Source organism: Hemicordylus capensis, chromosome 4 (genome assembly GCF_027244095.1).
Source record: "Hemicordylus capensis ecotype Gifberg chromosome 4, rHemCap1.1.pri, whole genome shotgun sequence".
NCBI classification, from domain to species: Eukaryota; Metazoa; Chordata; class Lepidosauria; order Squamata; family Cordylidae; genus Hemicordylus; species Hemicordylus capensis.
Window position 1 is genome coordinate 275042654 of NC_069660.1, and position 23230 is coordinate 275065883.

Sequence of the window (23230 nt, forward strand, 5' to 3'; positions counted from 1 at the left end):
TTATATGCATCTGAAATGATTTAGGAACTAGGATCAGTAACTATTTCATAATCTACAAATTTATGCCTCTTCAAATTATTAAAACTAATTCAAATGATTCCACAAAAACATTTAAATCTGGTGGTGTTTTAAAAGAATAAAGTCTTTATCTAAGAGGTCAGCTTTGCAGGAGGAGGCGCATAGGAGTGATTATGTCATCTGCCCAAGCTATCTCTCCATTCCAAAGATCAACTAGGATGGCTCTCAACAGGAGAGCCAACCATACCAGCGGGAAAATCCACACACACACACACCCGAGCCAACAGGAATCCACTAGAGTCCATTAGTTTCTGGGGGCAGACCATTTTAATAGGCCTCATCCTTACAGAGGAGTATAGCCACTGAAAGTCTAGATCTCAAAAGCAAGTGATGTGACCATGACAAAGGCACAGATGACACACCCACCACTTTCAGATCACCATCCTCCTGCTCTATGGATCAATCAATCAATCAATCTTTATTACATTCCCAGGCCAGCACAAGAACAAAAGCATACAAGGACATGGAGAAAACATCAAATGCTAAAAATACTCTATTGAGAAAACCATATCTAGAATGTGTTCCAATTCGTGTGCTGCTCCAGTAAGATGCTGGGACAACCCATGATTGTCATGGGGTTCTGAACTGCACCAGACAAGGTGCAGCAAACAATATGTGCAACTCAATATGTGCATGACAACTGCACCAGACAATTTGTACATGTCACCAGGTTCTGAACTGCACAAGAGAAGGCAGCCTCAGCATGAATGAGCAAGTCACCCAGAACAATAATACAGGGAGTCGTCAACGCCAAGTTCGAGACCACCTTGTGAGTTCAGGCAGGGAGACTATTGGGCAGCAGTGTGGGCAGTAGACCAACAGAATCCCACTCTATCCCAAGTGCCCAACACCAGGTACAAAGGCTCTGAACTGCCACCCACCTAGACAGGAAGCCTAGAGAGGGAGATAGACCCCCTCTAGATTACAGCGACCCCCTCCCCAGCCCATGCCACTGCTGCACTAAATACCCAGGTGGACATAGCTGGGACACACACACACACACACACACACACACACACACACTCATTTTGACAAGCCATGCAGAAGAGGGACTTAGCTCCTTGCCCTGTGATTTGCTGGCATGAAAAGAAGGGGTGTGTCCGAACCGGTCCGGAGGCCATTCTAAATGCCTCCGAACTCTCCAGACCGGTTCGGACATGGCCGGTCCGGGTCTGGGTGGGGGTTCTTTCTTTAAGGGTGGGGAGGGCTTAGTTACCCCTCCCGCCTCTTTGCCCCCTCCAGCGCCCGTATATTAACGAGTAATTGGGGCGCTGGAAACCAGCCGCCCCCGCCGCCCCCCCGCGAGTGGATTAGGGCTAAAGCTACTGCTGCCCCCGTCGCCCGCCCGCCCACCCTCCCAGCTGCCCGCCCGCCCTCCCTCCCTCCCAGCTGCCCGGCCCGAGTCCTCACCAGATGCTGATTTAAAAATAGAGAGGAGCTCACAAACAGAGCTCCTCTCTCGGCAAAATCCCAGACGCTACTGAGGCTTTGCGCGGCGCGCGCGCGCTGCAAAGGATGTCTGGGAGTTCCGGCGGAGGCCCGGTCTACCTGCCGGGTCTACCTACCTGCCTTCCGGCGGAGGCCCGGTCTACCTGCCGAACTCCCAGATATTAGTACAGCAGTTGGCTTACTTTGCAGAAAGACTGCATTACCAACAGTCAAGGACTGGAATGTGATTAAGAGACCTTAACAAGGTACGCTTTAGGTACCTTGTTAGGTACCTAAAGCGTACTGCACACTTTAAGCTCAAGCTGCCAGCTAACAGTGAACCAAAACTAGAAGCATACCTAGATGCAAACTGGGGTGGAGACCTAACAGCAACGAAATCCACCAGCGGTCACATAATTTTCTATGGAGATGGAGCCATAAGCTGGTCAAGCACCAAGCAAGACATAACAGCATCATCAACCACTGAAGCAGAATATGTATCAGCTGCACAGGGCTGTCACGAGATACAATGGCTGTGTCAACTACTGGGTATCAACTACTGGGTATATCTATACCTATACTAGGTATAGATGTAGCACAGCCCATACCAGTGTATGAAGACAACCACAGCTGCATTCAACTCTCCAAACAAGAAGATGTAAAGAGGCGTACCAAGCATATTGATGTGAAGTACCATGTAGTAAGAAATCTGCAAAAGGATGGACTAATCAAGCTGATCTACTGCCCAACAAATGGAATGCTTGCAGATATACTCACTAAGCCACTACCAAGACCCTGCTTTGAACGGCTGAGAGAGAAAATGAATCTTGTGAACTGAGTCATGAGACATTGAGAGGGGGTGTTGGAAGTGAAGGACTATACGTTGTCTCTTGTCTCAATGACAGTAGAGGACAGACTAGTGATTCAGAGGGCTAGAGCGTCAAGACAGTGGTAATCCCTTCTCTACTGCTCCGACACTATCCCTTTGGAATGTAGATTGCTACTCTTAGGGACACTTCCTTCCCGCCACGTCCTCCCTCTCTCCCCTTCTCTTCCTGTTCCTTCTACCTTGCAACATGCAAGCTCCTCTCCCCTGCACCATGTGTGCAGAGATGCAGAATCCATCTGCATCCAGCTAGATAGATGATTTAGAGATCCTAACTCCTCACTTTCCTATCTAGAATGGAGTTCTCTAATAAATACCATTTATATTGATTTGAAACTATGAACTGGCTCCAAGTTACTCTCAGCATACACACATGCCTAACTAAATTCTGCTGTGTTGTGCCTCTGTGCAGTCTGCTATAATGAAAAGAGAGAATTCCCAACAAAAAGGATGCCAGTTCCTTAGGATGATTTGGAGCAATAAGTAATGTGTCTATGGTTGTCAGGATGTGGAATCAATGAGTGACATGAAGCACAGCCCCTAAAGAGCTGGAGCCGGGAGGGACTTGTGATGCCACTGCTATGGACCCAGAAGCAGTGCTACAAATGGAATGGACCCAGGTGCTGCTCTAGAGAACCGTGGTTCTGTAACAAATGTTACAGCAGGTTTGCCCATTTGTGACAAGGAAAAGAAATAAGGAACTGCCCTTGCAGTACAACTGTGGTTCTGTACAACGCAGTGCTGCTGCCTCCAGAATCACAGCAACGGCAATGCCACAAGTCCTTTCCATCTCTGTAGGGCTTGTGCCTCTTGGCAGCCCAATAAATGAAAAAATAAATAAGTAGGCCAAAGAAAGGCGCTTCTGAAGCACTACTCCACGTGGTCTGACCCCAAGGAAGGGCTAGTGACACCACTGTTGTGTGTGCCTTTTCTTTTCTTTTTCCAGTGACAGCAACAAACGATCTCTGTTTTTCTTCTCTCTCTCTGCCACCCGCTCAAGGAGAGAGTCTTTCCATTTCTGAGCTGTGAATATCATTTCCACCACAGGAGGGCACTATATGATAAAGATTTGCTCAGTTCATTTAATGGACTGGTTTCCAAAACACCTGCAACTCCCACCGCTTTTAATAACATCTTTGGACCCTTCAAAAATCAGTTCATAACAGATTTCTGTTCTGAAAAGGAATACATGCACAAGGTGATTTTATATCTGTCTTTACCTTTTGCCAATTTCCAACAACTAGTGGTATATATTGTTCTGTAGGTTTTTAGCCATGCTTGTATGCCTCATTCCTGATCTCACACAAAGAAAGAAATGGGTGTTAGCCACCATATTGGGTGTTAGCTGCCCATTGAGGTCATCTGGAGAGGTCCGTCTCCAGTTGCTGGCAGCTCGGCTGGTGGCCACACGGGGAATGGGCCTTCTCGGTTGCTGCCCCAAGACGGTGGAATGCGCTCCCTACTGAAATATGAACCTCCCCATCTCTGACAATTTTTTAAAAGCACTTGAAAACCCACCCCTTCAGCCAAGCTTTTTCAGCTTTTTAAATTTTTAAAGTTTTAACCTGTTTTTAATTTTTAGATTGCCTTAATTGTTTAAAGATTTTTGTGTATTCACCCAGAGATGAAAGTTTGGGGCGGTGTAGAAATTTGACAAATCAATCAATATTTTAAGAGATTTAAGTAAATTCTGGCTAAATAGGCTTTGCTTCTAGGCAGAATAAATGTATGGCATCCCCAGGAATGCAGAACCCGTCCCCCGCAAGCTTTTGAGGAATTTTCTTCGCTTTCCACTGAAACCCCCCCCCAAAGCAAATAACCCATATCATCAACCCTTAAAACATATTTTCTTCCCCACCAAAGTGCTTTTCCTCCCCCTTAAAAATAAAGTGAGGAGTTGCTCCTCAGGTTTTCCCTCTCTCTGCACCCCTGGGCATCTCTTCTATGAAGCAATCCCAAGACTGGAAGGGAGACATCCTGCTCCCTTCCAGCAGCAGCTGAGCCAGGTCTGGGAGGGCCCTTGGCAAAGTGGCCCATGTGGGACCCCTAAGGTCCCCCTGTGAGTAGCACTGCGGCCCCTGAAGAGATGCAGAGGTCTTTGGAAGATAACTCCAGTCTCCTGACAGGATAGTTTTGAGAAGGTGGTGGTGGAAGCGACACTCTCAGCCAAGGAAGTTGCTGCTGCTGTATGAGCTACTGCAGGGATTGACGTCTAATGGCCCAAGGGTCCTGATCTGCCTAAGGGCACTGATGTTAGGCAGCAGGACTCCATTTTAGGGCATCCATGCCAGCACGAAAGCACCACTGGTATATAGGCCTTGAGCTCCTCTCAAGGTTGGCCTGGGGAGGTGGGGGGGGGGGTGCGGAGGGCGGGAAGCTGAGTCCCCCTGGGATGACCAGACACATGCACAAACAAAAATACTGTAGTCAAGACTGATGAAGAAAAGTGGGAGGTTTAGTTTTGTGCACTAGGATCCTGAAAACTTGCATTACTTTCTCTTGTGAGTAGAATTTAGCTATGAAGGGAGAGGTAAGCAAGCATAGGAGCATTAATGTGTGGGGGGAGAGAGGCAGAGGGAGAGCTGAGGTTGAAAGGCCCTGTGTCCTGAAAAGGGAGCTTCTAGTTCTTCCACCATTCTATAATACTGATGATGGATGGTGTATTTTCACTCAAACTTGGGTACCCTTTGAATTTAATTCATAATTGGATCCATTTAAAACCCACACTCACCTTTGGAAATAAGAGCAGACTTATAATAAAAGCATCTAAATCCCATGCATGTTTCCTTAGAACTAAGACCCACTGATTTCAGTGTAGCTTACTCCCAAGTATAAATACATTTATCAGCTGATTAAATAAATGGCTGTGCTGGCCTCAGGCAAGTAGCAGCTTGTCCTAATGAGCCAAGAGGTGTCAAATGAGCCAGCTTGGTTTGCTACTTCCCCTCCTGCCCTGTCCAAGAGCTGTGCTGACTGCAGGCTGACCATTCATCAGGTAGAGCAGAGCCTGTGTAGTTAACTTGTTGGAAGTTCTATTGAAATTAAGAAGACTTTTAGAGTAACTTCTGAGTAATACTATTGACTAATTTGTTCTGGATGTCAGCGACTGAAATTCTAAATGACTGCAGCTACGTCCAGCCTAACACTTAGGGATGTGCATGGGGTGGCATTTGCTTTCTGTTCTGAGCTCGGAACAGAATGCAAATGCCTCAGAGTGTTCCGTTGGAACCACCCCATTCCAACTCAGAATGTTCTGAGCACCATTTTGGACTTAAAAAATGGTGCTCTTCTGGCCTCTGTGCACGCAGCCATTTGTGTGGTGGTGCTGACCATGCCAATGGCTGCCGCGCATGCACAGAGACCAGTAGAATGTCATTTTGGAGACCCAAATGGTGCATGGAACATTCTGAGTGTTCCGAGTCAGAATGGGGTGGTTCTGTTCCAAATGTGGAACAGGCCCTTCATTTGAAAGGCGTTCTGTTCTGAGCTCAGAACATTCAAAATGGTCTGGTTCAAAGTCAGAACATTCTTCTGCACATCCCTACTGCCTCTATGGGTAAGGGGTGATTGTCAGCAATATCCTTTTGCCTCTGAAGTCCACTGTGCCTCCTGAAAATATGTCCCTGAGAATTGCATAATTCCCAGGGACATAGTTTCAGAAAACATGGTGGGCTCCAGGAGGAAGGCAAGATTAGAGAAAATCGCCCTTTCTTGTAGTGCCAGTGCAGCGTTAGTAGGCACGTGCACAAAACAGATTTTGTGTTCTGTTCTGCTGTGTTCAGCAAATGGTCGAAATTTTCAATTGAAACAACCAGTCTGATTGGTTGTTTCAACGGAACAAATTTGCAATGTTTTGTGAGTTTCATTGTTCCATAGGGAACAATGGGTAAACCCCATACACCCCTTTGTTTCCCTTGGGTAGCTCCAAGGAACACTAAAGTGGATTGGGTGGTAGGGCATGATGGGTGCTACCTACCACATGACCCACAAAAGAAATGGCAAGCAGGAGTTTTGAAACAAAATTCTAACCTTTCCCCAAAACCTCTATTGGATCCCATGGGGGTTTGGGGAAAAGGTTAAAAATTTGTTTTAAATCACCTGCTTGCCCATTTCTTTTGTGCATCGGTAGCACCCATCATGCCCTACCATCCAATATTATTTGGTGTCCCTAGGAGCTACCCCTGGGGGGAAATTGAGTGTTTTAGGACACCCATTGTTCCCTATGGCTGGAACACGCTGCACTCACAGACTGCACAAACAAGTTTTGCATTGGAATTTGCAATGCATTTTGCAACCCAGCCTTGAAAAACACTGCAGAAGCACACGGTAAAAGGGAATCTGTCCCTCCTAAAACAGAACACACATTTCAAACAGTCAAAAAATGGCCAAAAAAGAACCACTGACCCAGAATCCACTGCCAGGCACAGTACCTGTGCTGCAGTAACATCATTGGCAGAAGTTGCTCTCACACACAAAATTATGAGTCCTTATGTTCCTAACAGCAATCATAGCCATATGCTCTACTAGAGCAACTTCAGCCAAACTTTGATTGAGTACACTACCTTGCAATGCAGACTGCAGAGTGGATCAGAGCAGCGAGTGAAGCACAAGTTAGTCTCAAGGCCAGACATGGAGCTCATCACAGCAATCACCAAGAAATATCACACACACACACACACACACACACACACACACACACCCATACCCCTGTGTGGCCAATGTAAATTTCTCAGAGTTCTACCTATCTACCTGCCTATGAAACCAAAGCCAAACAAACCAAACCACAACTCAAGGCAGGCAGGCAGGCATGTTTTGCCTTTGTTAATCTGAGATCCAACAAAACCAGATAGTTATAGCAGCAACAGCACTGTATATTATATGCAGTGCTGAGAAAAGAAAACCACAGAATCAAACCTTCCTTGATTCCTTCCTCCTGATGTATCCTCTTCAATAGAGGCACACTATAAGGGTTCTCTCTGCCTCCCAGTTCCTTACAATACATTTTGAATTTGAAATTCCCCTCTTTTGTGTTTCCCCTCCCTCCACCCAGCCAATGAGGGAACAGTTGCCCATAACAGTTGATTTATATGATAAAGCCAATCAAGAAGCAAGGAGATCACAAGCCAATCGGAAGCCAGTGCCAGAAAACTAATCAGCAAGGGGAAAACTAATCATCAAGGTCTCCAAAATGGTGCTCGAAACGGGGTCGTTGTACTCTGAACTTCAAATGACCCTTTATTTATAGGGTTTTCTGCTTCAAGCTTGAAATGGCCTATTTCGAGTCAAAATGTTTCACCATTGAAATGTTCTGCATATCCCTAAGTGTTAGTCTGGATTTCAGTCAGCATACTCAAATGCTTCAGTTTTTTGTGGTTTTTTTGGTAGGATTTGTCTCTTCTTAGTGATATGCAATTTCATACTGTATCCATAATCTGTAGTTTCTTTCTGACAAGCAGACATCACCACAAAACTGAAGCCCGCTCATCAAGGGAATAGAACATACACACTCTATAGAACACACACACACACACACTCTCTCTCTCTCTCTCTCTCTCTTTTCACTTTTATGAATATTTAGGTATGTCCATAAAAGGATTAATACAGTGGAATTTATTTTTCCTTCTTGGTATGATGCTAGATTTTTGTTTCAGTTCTGACACAACGGAAAGAGGAACTATAGCTCAGTGGTAGATCATATGTATTGTATGGTCCTGGGTTAAATCCCCTGGCAATTCCCATTTTAAAAATATCCTGTAGCAGTGGTAGCTTGAGGCCCTGGAGAAATGTTGCTATCAGAATAGACAGTGCTGGGTTAGATGGACCAGATGAGTCAAACTAGAGGTGTGATTCAGTACAGGGAAAATTTATATGTTCATTTCAAAACCTTACAAAGGCAGCCATATGCCAAAGCTTATACACAAAGGCCTTTATTACATGAAATAATTCAACATACTCCATGGTAGTAAATCAATTAAGTGCATTTAAGTAATGTTTGTGAACATCATAACAGTCTGAATAGTTTTCGCAAGACGGCCAGTAATCCAACAGAGTTCAAGCAAGTGCAACCCATGGAATAGCCATTAACATTAAAATACAAGTAAACAATGATATTAAGACTAGATAAGCAACGGCATATTTGTCACATCCAAGCATCACAAAATAGAGCTCACTGATTGGAGACTATCATTAAAATGGATTTTACAAACATACTAATCTACTTCTAATGATCCATTCTTGAATCATGTTACTTCAGTAATTCATCACATATTTGCTTGCTTGCTTTCCCCCTAAAGTGGAAACATTTCGATTTTTGCAACTCTTGTAAGGGAGGGGGGAGTGGACACAAGAAAACATGTAAACATTTTGTGGTCTTTTGGAAAGTCCATTCAGAGATAACACATTGTGTGCCGCAAGAAAGTGCACTTTACCTGGTGCCATTCATTAGAGCCACTCTAAAATCTCAAATTCTGCTTCCGGAATTGTGATTTGCACCAGACTAGAATTATTTATCCATTTCTGGTGTAAAATAGTTAGAAAACGTTTTTTAAACCATAGCATTAAAGCCTTTTTCATTAATTCATAAAGCAATACAAAACACATTTTCTTTCCTTAGAGAACAGCGATAAAAACACTAAACAACTAACCATATGGACCTATTTTCATATATATTTATAATATATATAGAGATATATATACAAACACACCATATACCAAAAGCTAGCAAAGCCATTCAACAGTCAGTTTTTTTCCTCCAGGGTTTTGAAACCTGAACTAGGGATTAATTCTTATTTTTTGCATTTACAGTCCAATAGGAACCCACAGAAGTAGTAACCAGAATACCTGCATTTGGCTAAAAATTATATAAAAAGACATAACATTTCTTTTCAAATAACTTTCTAAATATATATATTAAAAGTATCCAGTATTTCCATTAGTGCCAAAATTGGAAGCTCTCTTTCAAATATTTTATAAAGTGAATTTTCCCATATTAAATGGATGATAAAAGACACCATCCTTAAAGACAAGGAGAACACTCTTGTTGCTTCTTTGGAAGGAGTTCCACCAATCCCAATAAAAGCAAAACTGCAGAAATGACAGAGTCTTACAGGCTTTGATTGTATTTTTTGCAGCATTCACCTAGGGTAGTTGCAATTTGTCCCCATTGTCACTTCAGAGGTAGGCCGCAGTTACTCCCCAGAGAGATCCTTGCTCAGTTCTAGTGAATTAACTTACAGGTCCTGCTTGGAGGTAGGCTTGAAGCTAATCCGAGGCAACCTAGAAATTATGCCTTCCATGACCTCTCAACACAGGATTACAATATACTATTATGACGAAGCCCTTAGTGATGTACGTAAAGGTGGTTATCTGAATATTGTCACAAGACCCAGCACTTCAGTAATATAATGTTTGCAGGTAGATCCCTCTAAATCTGCACACATCTCCATTGATGCAAGTACGTCATGTTTATATCGGGACCCAGAGGAAAATAGCAGAGACTTTTCATCCTGCTAGTATTCTTAAGGGTGTATTTGTTAATCTGGGGGTGAGGGTGAGATCACGGTGCATATAGGATGTCAGAATTTTTCAGTCTTCAGTAAATTTTCAGTAAAACATCAAGGCTTCTTAAACACCTTAATTAATGCTTTGCTATTTTTACCCCACACCTTTGCAGTTACAATGGATTGTATATTAGAACACTGTTTCTCTAGATCAAATAAATTTAAAACAACTGCCACTTTTCAGGCAGCAGTTTAGAGGATTATTTTTGAAGTGTGGGCAGAATGGGCAGATTTAAATAGCCTATCATAAACACCGAGTAAACCCAGACAAAATAAATCATTCTTAGGCCCTACTGATTTTTTACTGAGAGTTACTTAAGTATGTGCCTAATTCTCCCCCTGAAATCAATGGGGTTTATAAAAACTTCACTTGTGCTGGATTCTGTTAATTGACTCACATTCTGTGTAGCGCCTGGCTCATCTAAGAGCAGGGCATTTGTGCTGTTTCCGTGTGACTGCAAAGCCTATTCACAATGCTAGCAAGGCCAATAGGGCTCTGTGGCTACTAAGGATTAAGTCATTGCTATAGCAATGATGGGAGAAGCATCACCACAGTGAGGATGCAATCCTCAGTAGCCATAGGGTCTCTCCAGCTTTGCTAGCAGCGTGGACAGGTTTTGGAGTCACACGGAACCTACACACACACTCTGCACTTGGATTGTTGGTGTGCTGCAAGAATATAAGCTATTATCTTCAACTGTGTTAGCTCGAAAAACATGCTTCATCAAATTATAATAGATAGGGTCTATGCTATGCTGATATTCCTTGCTTTCATCTCTCTGAACATAGGAATTTTTTGGGGTGCGCTGGGAATGCAAGTTTGGGCAATTCATCATGGGTAGTACATAATAACTCTAAATATTTAGGAAGATATTGAGTCTTCATAAAACATGGATGTATTTTTTTTTAATGAAAATGCATAGTTTACAACCACAGATACATTCATTCACTAAACACCAAGAAAGAGTCTTCTGGGAGCAGACATACAAGTCACAGATTTTCAGTAAAACATTTTGGAACAGCTATAGAAGCAGCAACCGAAAAATATTGGCTACATTTTCCTTCTTTGTCTAGCTCTCTGAAATAACCTAAGCATTTTCTGTTATCAGAATCTACTAGATCAGATATAATAGATTCCAAAAACAATTACAGGGGATTCCTGCTGAGCCTTCTGTAAATGGCTTTTTTTTAAAAAGTGAAGCTATATAGGTGTTTATAGAATTCTGCAAATAAATTCATAGGAACATAGGAAGCTGCCATATGCTGAGTCAGACCATTGGTCTATCTAGCTCAGTATTGTCTTCACAGGCTGGCAGCGGCTTCTCCAAGGTTGCAGGCAAGAGTCTCTCTCAGCCCTATTTTGGAGATGCCAGGGAGGGAACTTGGAACCTTCTACATGCAGGTATGCAGGTGCTCTTCCAAGAGTGGCTCCATCCCCTGAGGGGAATGTCTTGCAGTGCTCACACATCAAGTCTCCCATTCATATGAAACCAGGACGGACCCTGCGCAGCTAAGGGGGCAAGTCATGCTTGCTACCACAAGACCAGCTCTCCTCTCCTTCAATGCATGAATTTATTTGACATTTTGTCTAGTGCTTCTTCATTTATTAAAATGTGCTTGATAACTTGCATCTCATTGTGCACTTTGGAATCTAGCCTTTTGAGCCACAAAGAAAGCTTATTGTACCATGTACATCTTCAACATTCACTAGAATTATATATAATTTTCAGCAGCTGTACCATTTGGGGGGTATGGATATACTATATCATATACACCCTCCAGAAAGAATTGAAACACACACACACACACACTCTCTCTCTTTCTCGTGAGCACTAACATGTCAAAAGGACTAAAATAATGGTTTGATATATAAAGAAATAACACTTTATATGCTGCAAAATAATTTGAAATAGGGCATGATGCAAGAACTATTAACACAAGTAATTATGGCATTCAAGAGTTAGCCCTGGCATTCAAGAGTTAAGTTTCCACTTACAATGCATATACAAAACTCTGCTTTAACTAGGGCTGCAATCTAAATTGCATCTTGGGTTACAATTTATTCCATTCCAGTCTCAGAAAAGTTCAATGGAACTCTGCAAATGTGCTTCAGAAATACATCTGAGTAAGAGTTTTGTAGACTGTAGCCTAATATCCCCCAACATTTAAGTAATGGAAATGGGGATATGCTTGTATCCCCATTTGCTCTGCTAATATACCCAGGGTCACTTTATGAGCCACATCCCCTCTGTAATTACACATTGGCAGCATCCTGACTAGTATTTATGTGAGCTGAAGATGTTCCATTCACATCAGGGAGAGGGGCAATTCTTGCCAATACCCATTTCCGCCCTTTGGACCCCTAAACTCCCCACCCCCCAAACCCTTGCCTTTTAGGTTCCACCAATCCTCAGGGACATATTGCATCACTAGGAACAGTTAGAGGGTGTGTAACTTAAGTCCCTAACTTGTGGAGATTTATGCAAACCTTTTTCTACGTTGAAGTTCCAACAAGCTGGTTTTTTTAAAGTCAACTGATTGCACATCTTGAATAGGTCTAGGAAATGGGCAGGCTTTGCTAAACCATCTACAAAGGTGATTTGAATGTATGGGTTGATCTATGGAGCTTTAGAGACAATATCCTTGATATCCATCTGCAACTATAGATTAGCTCTTAGTCAAAGATATCTACTCTCATGCAAAATATTTTCTGTCATTGCTGAAAAATGTTCCAATGTTACAATTTGGTCAGATGTCCCATTTCTATGCCTAAGCATTTAAAGAGGAATGTCAATATAATTAAGAAAACTGAAAGCCTGTGTAACACACAGATTTTCAGTCTAAGAACTTGTGATTTGTAAACTGTTTCTAATAATCTGCAATTTGTCAGTCTTGTTGACATTAATGCATATACTTAGGTTAAGATTTCAGCAAAGAGGAGAGGCTAGGCACTGCAATCCTATGAGATTTAGAAATGTCCAATTAATGGTTCTTCCAAAGGTGTACTTAGAATCTCAGACCTACATCTCAGATAGATCTAGGTACTGGTAGACATCCAGATTAGCATTACATTGGTGCAGCAATGCTGACTCTAATTCTGTGCCAATGTGTGTACAGATCCACATTAATTCTGCACAAATTATTATTTATTATTATTATTTTACATTTATCTCCCGCTCTTCCTCCAAGGAGCCCAGAGCGATGAAATGTGTGTGAGGGTCCCGTGATTTTCACCAATCTCACCTTCACTTATAAGCCCTCCCAGACGTATTTTGGGAGGTACCGTGAGCTTCAGAAAGAAGGGGAGATTGCCAAAAATCACCCCCCCCGCGCGCAATGGCACAGTGTCAGTGTGGAAGTCAGCACTTCTGCAACAGTGTAGTGCTAGTCTAGATTGCAACTGTTGTTTTCTGAAAAAACAAAATAAAAATGACTACCCTATTACCAACTCCTTTAGCAACAAATCTTTGCTTTGTGGACATTATTTTCATTACAGATAATGGGTGGGATGTTTTGGTGGAAACTGTGATTATGGTCATCTGCTTTTATGATCCTTCCTCAGAGGAGCTGGTGCTATTATCTCCAAGCTAGTTCTATTAAAAGATAACCTGAGGAAGCTTTTCTTACACTGATACATATGCCTAATAGATGCCATGTCAAGAAGTATATTGTTTATTATTATAAAAGACAAAATGTTCATTTACTATACCTGTGCAGTTAAACTACAAGCTTGACTAAGAACTTGGAGCATATTAGTGTTTAGTATAAAAGAATGGAAGAAGAAGTGAAACAAGTTGAGTTACTTTCCACCCAATTCTCACTTTATGTCACATTACAGTATCATCATAACAGTAGAAATAATTATTAAAAACAAAACAACCCTGGATTAACTCCATAGAAGATTAAGAACTTAAAATTTTGGTGAGAAAAGACATAGGAGTTATCTGCTATTTCCTGCTTTTGTACATCATCTACTAATTTCAATGCTGGATTTGTTGGAACCCTTGCACAGGTTCCAATGAAGGGGACATGTAGCAACTACAGTAATGTTTTGGTAGTTCATTCCTACGCATTTTAAAAAATCTATAGCTACGGCTACTATGAGCCACCTAATGGCGCAATGGGGAAGTAACCTGCCTAGAGAGCAGGAGGCTGTTGGTTTGAATCCCCGCTGGTGTGTTTCCCAGAATATGGGAAACTCTTATATCGGGCAGCGGTTATATAGGAAGGTGCTGAAAGGCATCATCTCATACTGCGTGGGATAAGATGGCAATGGTAAACCCCTCCTGTATTCTACCAAGAAAACCACATGGCTCTGTGGTCGCCAGAGGTCAACACCGACTCGATGACCTTTCCTTTTCAACTGCTACTAAGTCAGTTCCCATGTTCAATCATCACCAGCAATATTTTCACCTTGGGCAGAGTTCTGGCAGTTGTACAATGTGGCAATGTCACAAGGTACTGTAATTGCACAGTTTACTAAACGTCTATGGATATATTCATTGAAAGTGCTTAAGGGCCACAATAAAACAATGCAGAACATAATGGCTACACATAATAAAACAGCCATTCTTGCTGGGAATTTAGCAATCTGGCTTGACAATAAAGCCATCATAGCATTGTATTTGATTATCTGAAATGTTTGTTCACTGCATCTCTGTTAGGGCTGTGATGTACAACTTCATCTTGGCTCAAACCATTCACAAGTAGCTAAGTCTATTGCTTTTATTTTGTCTGTACATTCACCTTCCTGTACCTTCCTTCAGATGAATGCCAAGATAAACCACCATGATAAAATGGCAAATAATAAAACATTTTGCTCCCTGAATCTTTAATCTTTGGTTAACCCTAAGGTTCTTGGAAAGCAACCCCCCACCCCGAGATAACACTGTTGATACAAGAAAAAAGTATATTTCATAAGCTGATTGAAAAGTCGTGACAAATACTGTAATCATGATAATTCTCAGTCTGAAGTCTGTACTAAAACCAGCAGAAGCAACTTTTAAACTAGCTTTATATTGTCCAATTGCAAGAATTGCCCAGAGGCCAGTTTGTCACCTATAATCCAAGAGTTTTCCAATACTCGAAGATGAATTGGGTTCCCTCATTATTCCTTCCTTGCTGTGACTTCCAAGTAATCTTGCAAATAGGATCCACTCATTTGAACCTTTGTAACTGTAGAAGGAGTTGCTGTAAACCAGCCCTTTTAGTCTTATAACAAGTTGGAATAAGTGAGCATAGGAAAAAATCCTGTTCTGAGAAGATTTTTCAAACTGCCTCCCTATTCAGATAAAAATAAATAACGGATAATTTCAGACGACCTTAAAAATGGTCAGAAACCCAAGTTCGTTTTACAATAATGTATGAACTTTATAAAATGGTCTAGTTTTTCTTATATAAATCTATTAATTAGATGCTGCAAGGACGTTCTTCACAGTGGTTTACATGCCCCTTCTCCAGCAAGTTAGCCCTTTTTGTAGTAAAAAGCAATATTGCACAATTCAGTAAGGCTGCTGACTCTTTCCATTTTAGTACAATTACTGCATATCTCAGACATAAAAACCTTCATGAGTCACTGGTAAAAGTGACTGAAGGATAATCAACTAGATGAAGTTTTAGTATGTTTTATAAAAGTCTCAGTTGGCTATTTCTTGGTATATCCTTAATTTCTTCTCCATTTTACATTTAAATCGTGGGGAAAATAGCATTCTAGATTTCTACAACAAATGGCATGACATCTCAAAAAGCCAGATTGTCGAGCAATGTAAAGATACAAATACAAGAATAGATGTGTAATAGTCATATTATACCCTCTTCATATAAAGGATTGTGCACATTGTCATATGCTTGTGCTCATTGTCAACTAAGCCACCCGGTTAAACAATTTTAGTGAGTAAAGCTAACCATGGGCTTGAGTGCTCTGCTGAACCAGGATCTAGAAGATCATTTAGAACATTGCTTTCCAACTTCTTTCCCTCAGAGAACCTTTTCCATATTAGTTTGTCTTCCGATGGGACTCCTGTTCTTTGGCTGTATCACAACAACATTATGCTGGCGTGAGACTAGTCTGCATGTGGACCATTCATTTTAAAGAATGAATGAAGGAATTCTGTTGCAGATACTACAGTAGCATGATTGCACATAGAAAGAAGAAGATTTTAGAGACCTACCCCTTTCCCATCATTTCTACATAAGTGTCAACCATCAACTAAGTCAGATCACATTTCAAATTCAATTCCTATAAATTAATATTACCTTTCAGAACCTAACATGTTGAGAATGCAGAGGGTTAATACATTTCTGATTCAAACAAAGCCAAGGGGACACATTTATAATTACATTAAATAACTCTGGCCAGAAAAAAAGACTTCATATATTTCTATGCTCACTAATTCTATTTTAAAGAAAACTATATTGCTATCTCTCTTTTTCTTCCTCCCTGAGGAAACAGAATTTATTTACATGATTTTTAAAGTTAACCTTGGAAAAATAACAAGATAAATTTTTTTTGTAACCCCTGGTTTTAAATAATCCAAGACAAAATGTTGTATTGATGAAACTCTGATTTTTAGAGGCAGTGGCCGACATCCTGACTAACAAAGTGTGCAGATAAGGAAGAACAGTGGGGATGTGCCAGGAACCCTTGCAGAATTTCTCCAGTCTTCCTTCATGTGTGCTCTTGTGCAAGAACCATTAGGGACTGGAACACTACCGAAGTGATCAGAAACACCTCACTGAGGATCAATGCTGTGGTTCCCATCTTGCAGAGTGTTTCTGGAGCATGGGAAGTGCTCCAAACTCTAATGCACAACAGTGTGCACACCAGGGGATCGGGACCCTTGTGAGAGGGTTTCTGGCATTTCCCCTCAGCCCCTCCTTACACGCACATGTCCATAATCAGAATGTCAGCCCGCATACTTCTAAATGCCAGTTATAGGAGACACACCACAGGAGAAAGTTGTTTCCCCCATTGGACTTCTTATGAGCTGTCCACTTTTTAGAATTATAACAACATACTAGATACAGTAGACTTTTAGTCTGATCTAGGAAAGCAACTTATGTTCTTAGGAAGTTTAACTTTTGACATAGTTTGTGAGGACTGAGAGGTACAAATAAAACTTTTAAAATAACAGGTTCCATGTGCTTATTGATGCTTTACACATTCCATAATGGAGGGGGAGGGGAGAAGTTGGGGAAGTATACTAGCAGAAAATGTGGTTCATTAGTTACATCAAGCAATCCTGTACAGTTTGTGATTTATCACTATTAATATGCTGACAAATCTTGACTATCTAGAGAATAACTAAAGGCAGTGAACAGGTGAGCTGTATTCCACATTTTAAATTATTATAGAATCAGTGGCCAGGATCTAAAGAACCATACAACAGCTTCTGTGAGCCCAAAGGGGGCTTGCTTTTCTTAAGAACCAACCCCACCCACCCATGTAGACAGCAAGCTTATTTGAAATGCAGGAGACTTTAAAAACAAACCAACCCTGTGATATGGCACAGGAGGGCAGATGTTGGTGGGGAGGCAGGGGAACTGCCAAAGGTTCCAGTGGGCTAGTGCAAGTTTGTGTGAAACTAAGAAGCTGCTTAAATCCTGCCTCTTTTTGTTAGGTTAAATATAAAGATAAAGAACAAAAGCAGAAGCTGATTTCATGGTCCTGGAAGCAGGTTTCACAGGGCTGTAGATTGTATGAATGACCACCCTGTGTCAAGAGTTTGCATTTGTCATTCAAGAGCAGTAATGTGGGCTGGAAAATTTTCTGAAATTGATATTTTCCACCATTACATTTCCCACTAAACATTTTCCATTTTTAAATAATTCCCCCCCCCCCCATAAAATTAATTTGTAACATAATCAGTCAATGCCAATCAGTACTGCTACAGACTGGCAGTAACAAGGACGATCCTGAGGGACGGAGGTAGGGTGTGTGTTTGTGTGTCTGATACATACACACACACACTCGCCTATTGATTTGTAAACAGGGTTAAAATAAAACCAAAATATACATAATAATAAAAATGAAGTTGTGAATTTGCCACATTGGTGGTTTTAATTTTACTTGTACAGCCAAAGAAATAAAATTCTTTCTCTTGTTGGGATGTTGGAAGTGTTTATAGAAATTATGATTGTATATTATTTTTAAACTCTAAAAGGTATTCATTTCACATGACGTTTTGAATTTGAACATAAACAGGGACATTACATGTGCTTTACTGAATTTCTGGAAAAATAATTCCAGAAAGGTTTCCAGCATGTTATTTTCCAGAAAACCCACATCACTGTACAAGAGCAAACTCAAGCCTTTCTTTCATGGTTCACTCTAACATGGCCAATATTATAATGGAATTACATTCAAACAAACTATAGTCACCAAATGAATGAATTCATTTCATTCCATGAATCCATGGAAATCTTAACATTTGAAATAGCAATTTGTGAATTGGGCAGGGAAGATACACAGCTACTAGGCTTCTGTGTACAAGACCCAATACCAAAATCCATGCAATACTTTAGCAGCAGCAAATAGGGGATTGGGAAGATATTTTAAAAAGCTCTTAACAAGAATGGGTCTATGTGCATTTCATTAATGATGTCTCTCTCAGTGAAATGCACCCTCCTTTTGAAGGGGTTTTTGTTTTTGTTTTTGAAGGGCAACTTCAAAGCGGGGCAAAACTATTCACTGAGTGGCTTTCCCCCTGGCTGTCATTAGAGTGAGGGGCAATGTTTCCTGGCCTCAGTCTGAATCTGCTCTGTGACATCACAATGCCGCCAAAGCTGAATGCTTTATGGCTTTGTGACATCATCAATTTACAATCTGATTCATGATTGTCTGGAATCGCAGTCTGAGAATAAAGGAGACAGTTAAGGGCAAAATGTGGAGCAGCAGCTGAGAGGCATCTGGAATACCAGTGAACAGGTGTGGGGGGAAATGATAAACACTGAGGAGTTTGGCCCCCAGACCCAAATTCATGCTGAAAATGTGGTGTGCTGAATATTTACCAGAGAGCTTTCAGCACACCACTAATTCAAAACAGATACTGCACAATTCAGCACATATTTTTGCTGCATCTTTTCTGGCTAATAACCTACTTTCTGTGGTTTTCCTGTGTTTCAAAACCCTATTGAAATTCTACAATTAAAAAAACCTGTGGTTATGTTGAAAACAATTTAGAACAAGTAGTTACTATGTACAACAAGGCAAACTCCAGCAGTTGCATTCTTAAATTAAGTATATCCTCTTCACATCCCAGATCCAATAGCCACCTAAAAGTCAGTTCAGGCAAGACATTTAACAAACAACCAAATCCAGTTTTAGGACTGCTTTCCCACAAGGTCATTAACCTAACTATGGCAAACATTAGCACAAACAAGGGCAGTCACAGTGTTGCTATAAGGGCCATAGAAGTATTAAAACTTGAGCAGACGTAGTACTGTATAAATGTTTGGCAGAACACAGCTGATTATGCCAATTAACTTTTATAACAGTATCTCACTGATAAGGGCAATATTTGGCAAGCAAGCATTACCATAGAACTCCCGTATTTCAGTTTTTAAAAACAAAGTTTCTAGCCCTCATGAGTACAGGATTGAGCTGAAAAATGAGTGGCAAAAATGCTAAAGGATCAAATGCCAAATACATGGGTTTTCAGGTCCACATATTAAGATTTAACAAGGAATGATTCTGAACTGACAGCACCAATATAAATATTTCAGAGTAGGAGAAATATACCAATAATAATTTAGCATCTGCCACATTCATTAAAACTTATAAATTATATCCAATAAGTGCAACCAAATACATAATCAGCTCCAACTTTCCAGTTAATTATATATTTTCAAGAACACCCCCATAGCTGGGATATATTCCACCTCTGTCCTAATATCTACAGACCTCGTGGCCTTAATTCAGGCTAACATTTATTTGGATAACATGAATTATCATATGAATATTGTATGGCAATTCTGTCCTGTGAAAATGGTTTAAAGAATACCACAGAACTAGAATAGGACCATGTAAATGACACAGGGTCCAAGAAGATAGCAGAATATCAAATCCAGACTCCCAATTAGGATGCTGATTCTAATGAGCAATCATTTCCTATGTGGAAGATACACTATGATCCTGCTTTCATTCTGCAAAGTACTCACAGCTTACCAAGACTTTTAGTCCTTTTGTCAGGGAAAATACTTTGACCACTGGTCTATTCAATCATATCTACCCTAACTGGCAGAAGCTCTCCCAAGGGCTCAGAAAAGGTCTACCTGGGATCCTTTAACTGGAGATGCCAGGGATTGAACCTAGGATCTGTGGTATGCAAAGTTAAGTGCTCTAATAGTTTTATACAGAATGAGAAATAAGCCGTATTGCTACAGCTCCTGGAAGAACAGAAGAAATAAAAATCAACCTTTGCTCATTTTCTGTAGTATGCCTCACTTACTTCTTCCTTAGTCAGCTTGACATGAATGGATACCAAGTCAGAAGGGGGAAAATGCCTATATTGAGCTCATGTCTTTTGTAATTTTACTGCCGAGTCACCAGGGAAACATGCTCTTTATTCCTCAGTTGTTAAGAAACAATTACAATGGTGCAAGATGGCCAGAGGAACAGGAGAATTGCCTTTTGGAGATGTTAAGAGGATGGAATGAATATCTGTTGGAGTGCTTAGGTTGAAGGGAACCCTAGAAATGCTATGTAAGAGGTTTTAACCAGATAGATGTATTCTGAAAAGCAATCTTAGGCCGACCTATACAGACAGATGACCGAAAAAATGAGTCTCTTGTTAAAGCTAATCTTGTTATTTTGGACCAAAGTTTACATGAGGATCAACCCTAGAAATTCTGTGTGCCAACCAGTTTTTGTGCTTTTTCCTCTCTTCTTGGTCACAGGCAGAAAGTAGAAAGTCTAGTAAGAGAAATGTGCAATGCAGTCCATCACTGGCCCTTCACAATCCTTCTTAGCCCATAAATAAATTTTGTCTATGACTTGCCAGCCTATAGCAGTTGGACTGAGCATTCACACAGTCTCTCATTTTTGCCTTTGTCTCCGCAACTTGGGAATAGAGCTTGTATCTTATCCAAGTTAATATCAAAAGCCGAAGCCACTGGGAAATTCTTATGCACAAGCCCCCGTGGAATTAATGCACCATGGTGCATTATTTTCCCAAAGGCTTTCACTTATTTTCAACTGGGCTTGCACAGAAGACTTACCCAGTGCCCAAAATTTCCACTGATCTTCAAGAACTAGCCCAATTTTTAACATGCTGAAATAATCTGTGCCCTCTTGTGGGCCAAAAAAATTACGTTCAGCATGGAAACCCATCAAAATGCAGGTCAGTGTGAAGCATTTTATTCATGACCTTGAAACAACTTTATCATCATGAACTTTACGTCCACCGGTGCTTTGCTGCACTTGTCTTTTACTTGCTGGAAAGTGGTAAGATGTTTTCCCCATGTCGGCGTTTGTAATCAGAAATTTTAAACTGAAAGCGCTCATCTTGTAATGTCATAAAAAGCCAGGAAGGAAGCTGCTGGGTTGGATCACATCCCTGAATAAATGCTTATGAAGTCCGGGAGACTGCCCAAGCTTCAGGGCCTTCAGCAGTGTGAGATGTACTACGAGTTTTCCTGTAATAACTTCTAAGAAGATACAGCAAAACTCAAAATTGTGTCCTTATGCTTATTTGAATCCAAGTTCATTTAACTCAGACTCCCATCCTACTTGCAGCTGTACAGTATTTGTAGTTTAGGTCTGCTGGTGATTTTCTCCCAAGGATCTTCCTTTAGGATAGGATCAAAGGTGGCATTTAGGCTTCAGGTCTAAGTCTGGGACAACCTTAAAAGCCTCTTCGCAATGCTGCTTGTCTTTCCAGCAAATCAATATTCTAATATTTCTAAAGAAGAAGCACCAGACTGCTCAGATTAGAACGGTTTAGCTTATGCATTTGTGATGTAGGAACCCCACCCCCTTGTTTGTGTATATATATTTATATTTTTTAAAAGATTCAGTTCAGGAAAAGTAGTAGTATCACTTGATTTTTTGTTTCTGATCCCAAAGATCACAACAGTTCAGACAGTGATGCAGTGTGAAAAATACGTGGTTCCAGGAAACAAGTTGATCCAGATTACTAAAAAAAAAAAAATTCTTAAAAAAAAAAGACATATAGCTGCTCCTGATTCAAAATATTTCAAAGGTTTTGTTGTTGTTAGCTTGCCCTCTATTGCTGCATGCAGGCTTCTGAAAAGTTCTCCTTGGATACAGTGACTTCATTTAGAAGTGGAAGTCTTCTATAGAAGCCAACACTGAAAGGCCTAAAAGAAGTCACACAGCACAATTGCTGCAAGAAATTCTGCAATAAACCATTCTGCATCCTCCATGTTTCTGTGTTTCAGTCAATGAACCTTTGGCAGGCCTTCTTCCAACGGCAAGCTGTACACCACATATCTCTGTTTTCCATCCCATATACTTTGCGACATTTCTTGCCTTCTCCTCTCGGTTTCCTGACAGAACAACAGAAAGAAAGCCTAGTTAATAACAAGCTTATAATCCATCTTATCCAAAATACTAATGTAAATATCATCATTGAACTGCTACTGGGATTTTAAAGGCTGCTGTAAGCCCATTTACATCACGCTGGATATAACTGGCATGTAAAGAGGGAGTGTGAAGGACAGCTGAGATGGAAAAGGGTCACAAGGGCTGTAGGACCTGGATGGACCAATAAGGTTTCTACCTTTGTGATGGTGGACGAGGAAAATCAAGTAAGGAGGGTCTAGCAATTCAAGGAAACTTGCAGTAGAATGAAACACATTTTATTTTTTCTCAGCTTTAGAAATTAATTGGTATGACTACTCTACCTTGCTTCCTTCAAAGGGTCAAAAAAGCAAGCCAGCTACAGTATCCTAAATCCTTATAAGTGAGGCTGGAAGCTATTCTACATTATCATTCTATAGAGAAAACCAACCATCTCCTTTGGTCTATTCAATAAAAATAATTTTTCGAAGTCCCATTTATCCATCCCCCTACAACTCCAGGTTTGCAGTTCTGGAAGAAGAAGAGCAGGAGCTGAGAATTATAGATTTTCCTGGAAATGTTTATGTTTCTTTGATTTTTCTTCTCTTTCTTTCCTAGCAAGGGAACAAAATGGTGGACATGTTATATTCTTGAGAACAGATTGGTGGTGACTTTGCACTTATTTTCCTGAGAAAGAAACGGAGGGGTATTTTAAAAAGAAATATGAGTAGCAATGAAAATAAATGCTCTTCTCAGTAT

General features: G+C 40.9%; 1 protein-coding gene across 1 annotated transcript in view; it reads right to left on the reverse strand.

The window, feature by feature from the left end:
* Positions 1 to 8303: 8303 nt before the first annotated feature.
* The window catches only part of ZNF704 (zinc finger protein 704), a 73531-nt gene continuing 58604 nt past the window's right edge, over positions 8304 to 23230 (reverse strand). Inside the window, exon 9 of the mRNA XM_053246429.1 lies at positions 8304 to 22458. Coding sequence (XP_053102404.1) covers positions 22347 to 22458 — 112 coding nt within the window. The 3' untranslated portion in view covers positions 8304 to 22346. The remainder of the gene's footprint in view (positions 22459 to 23230) is intronic.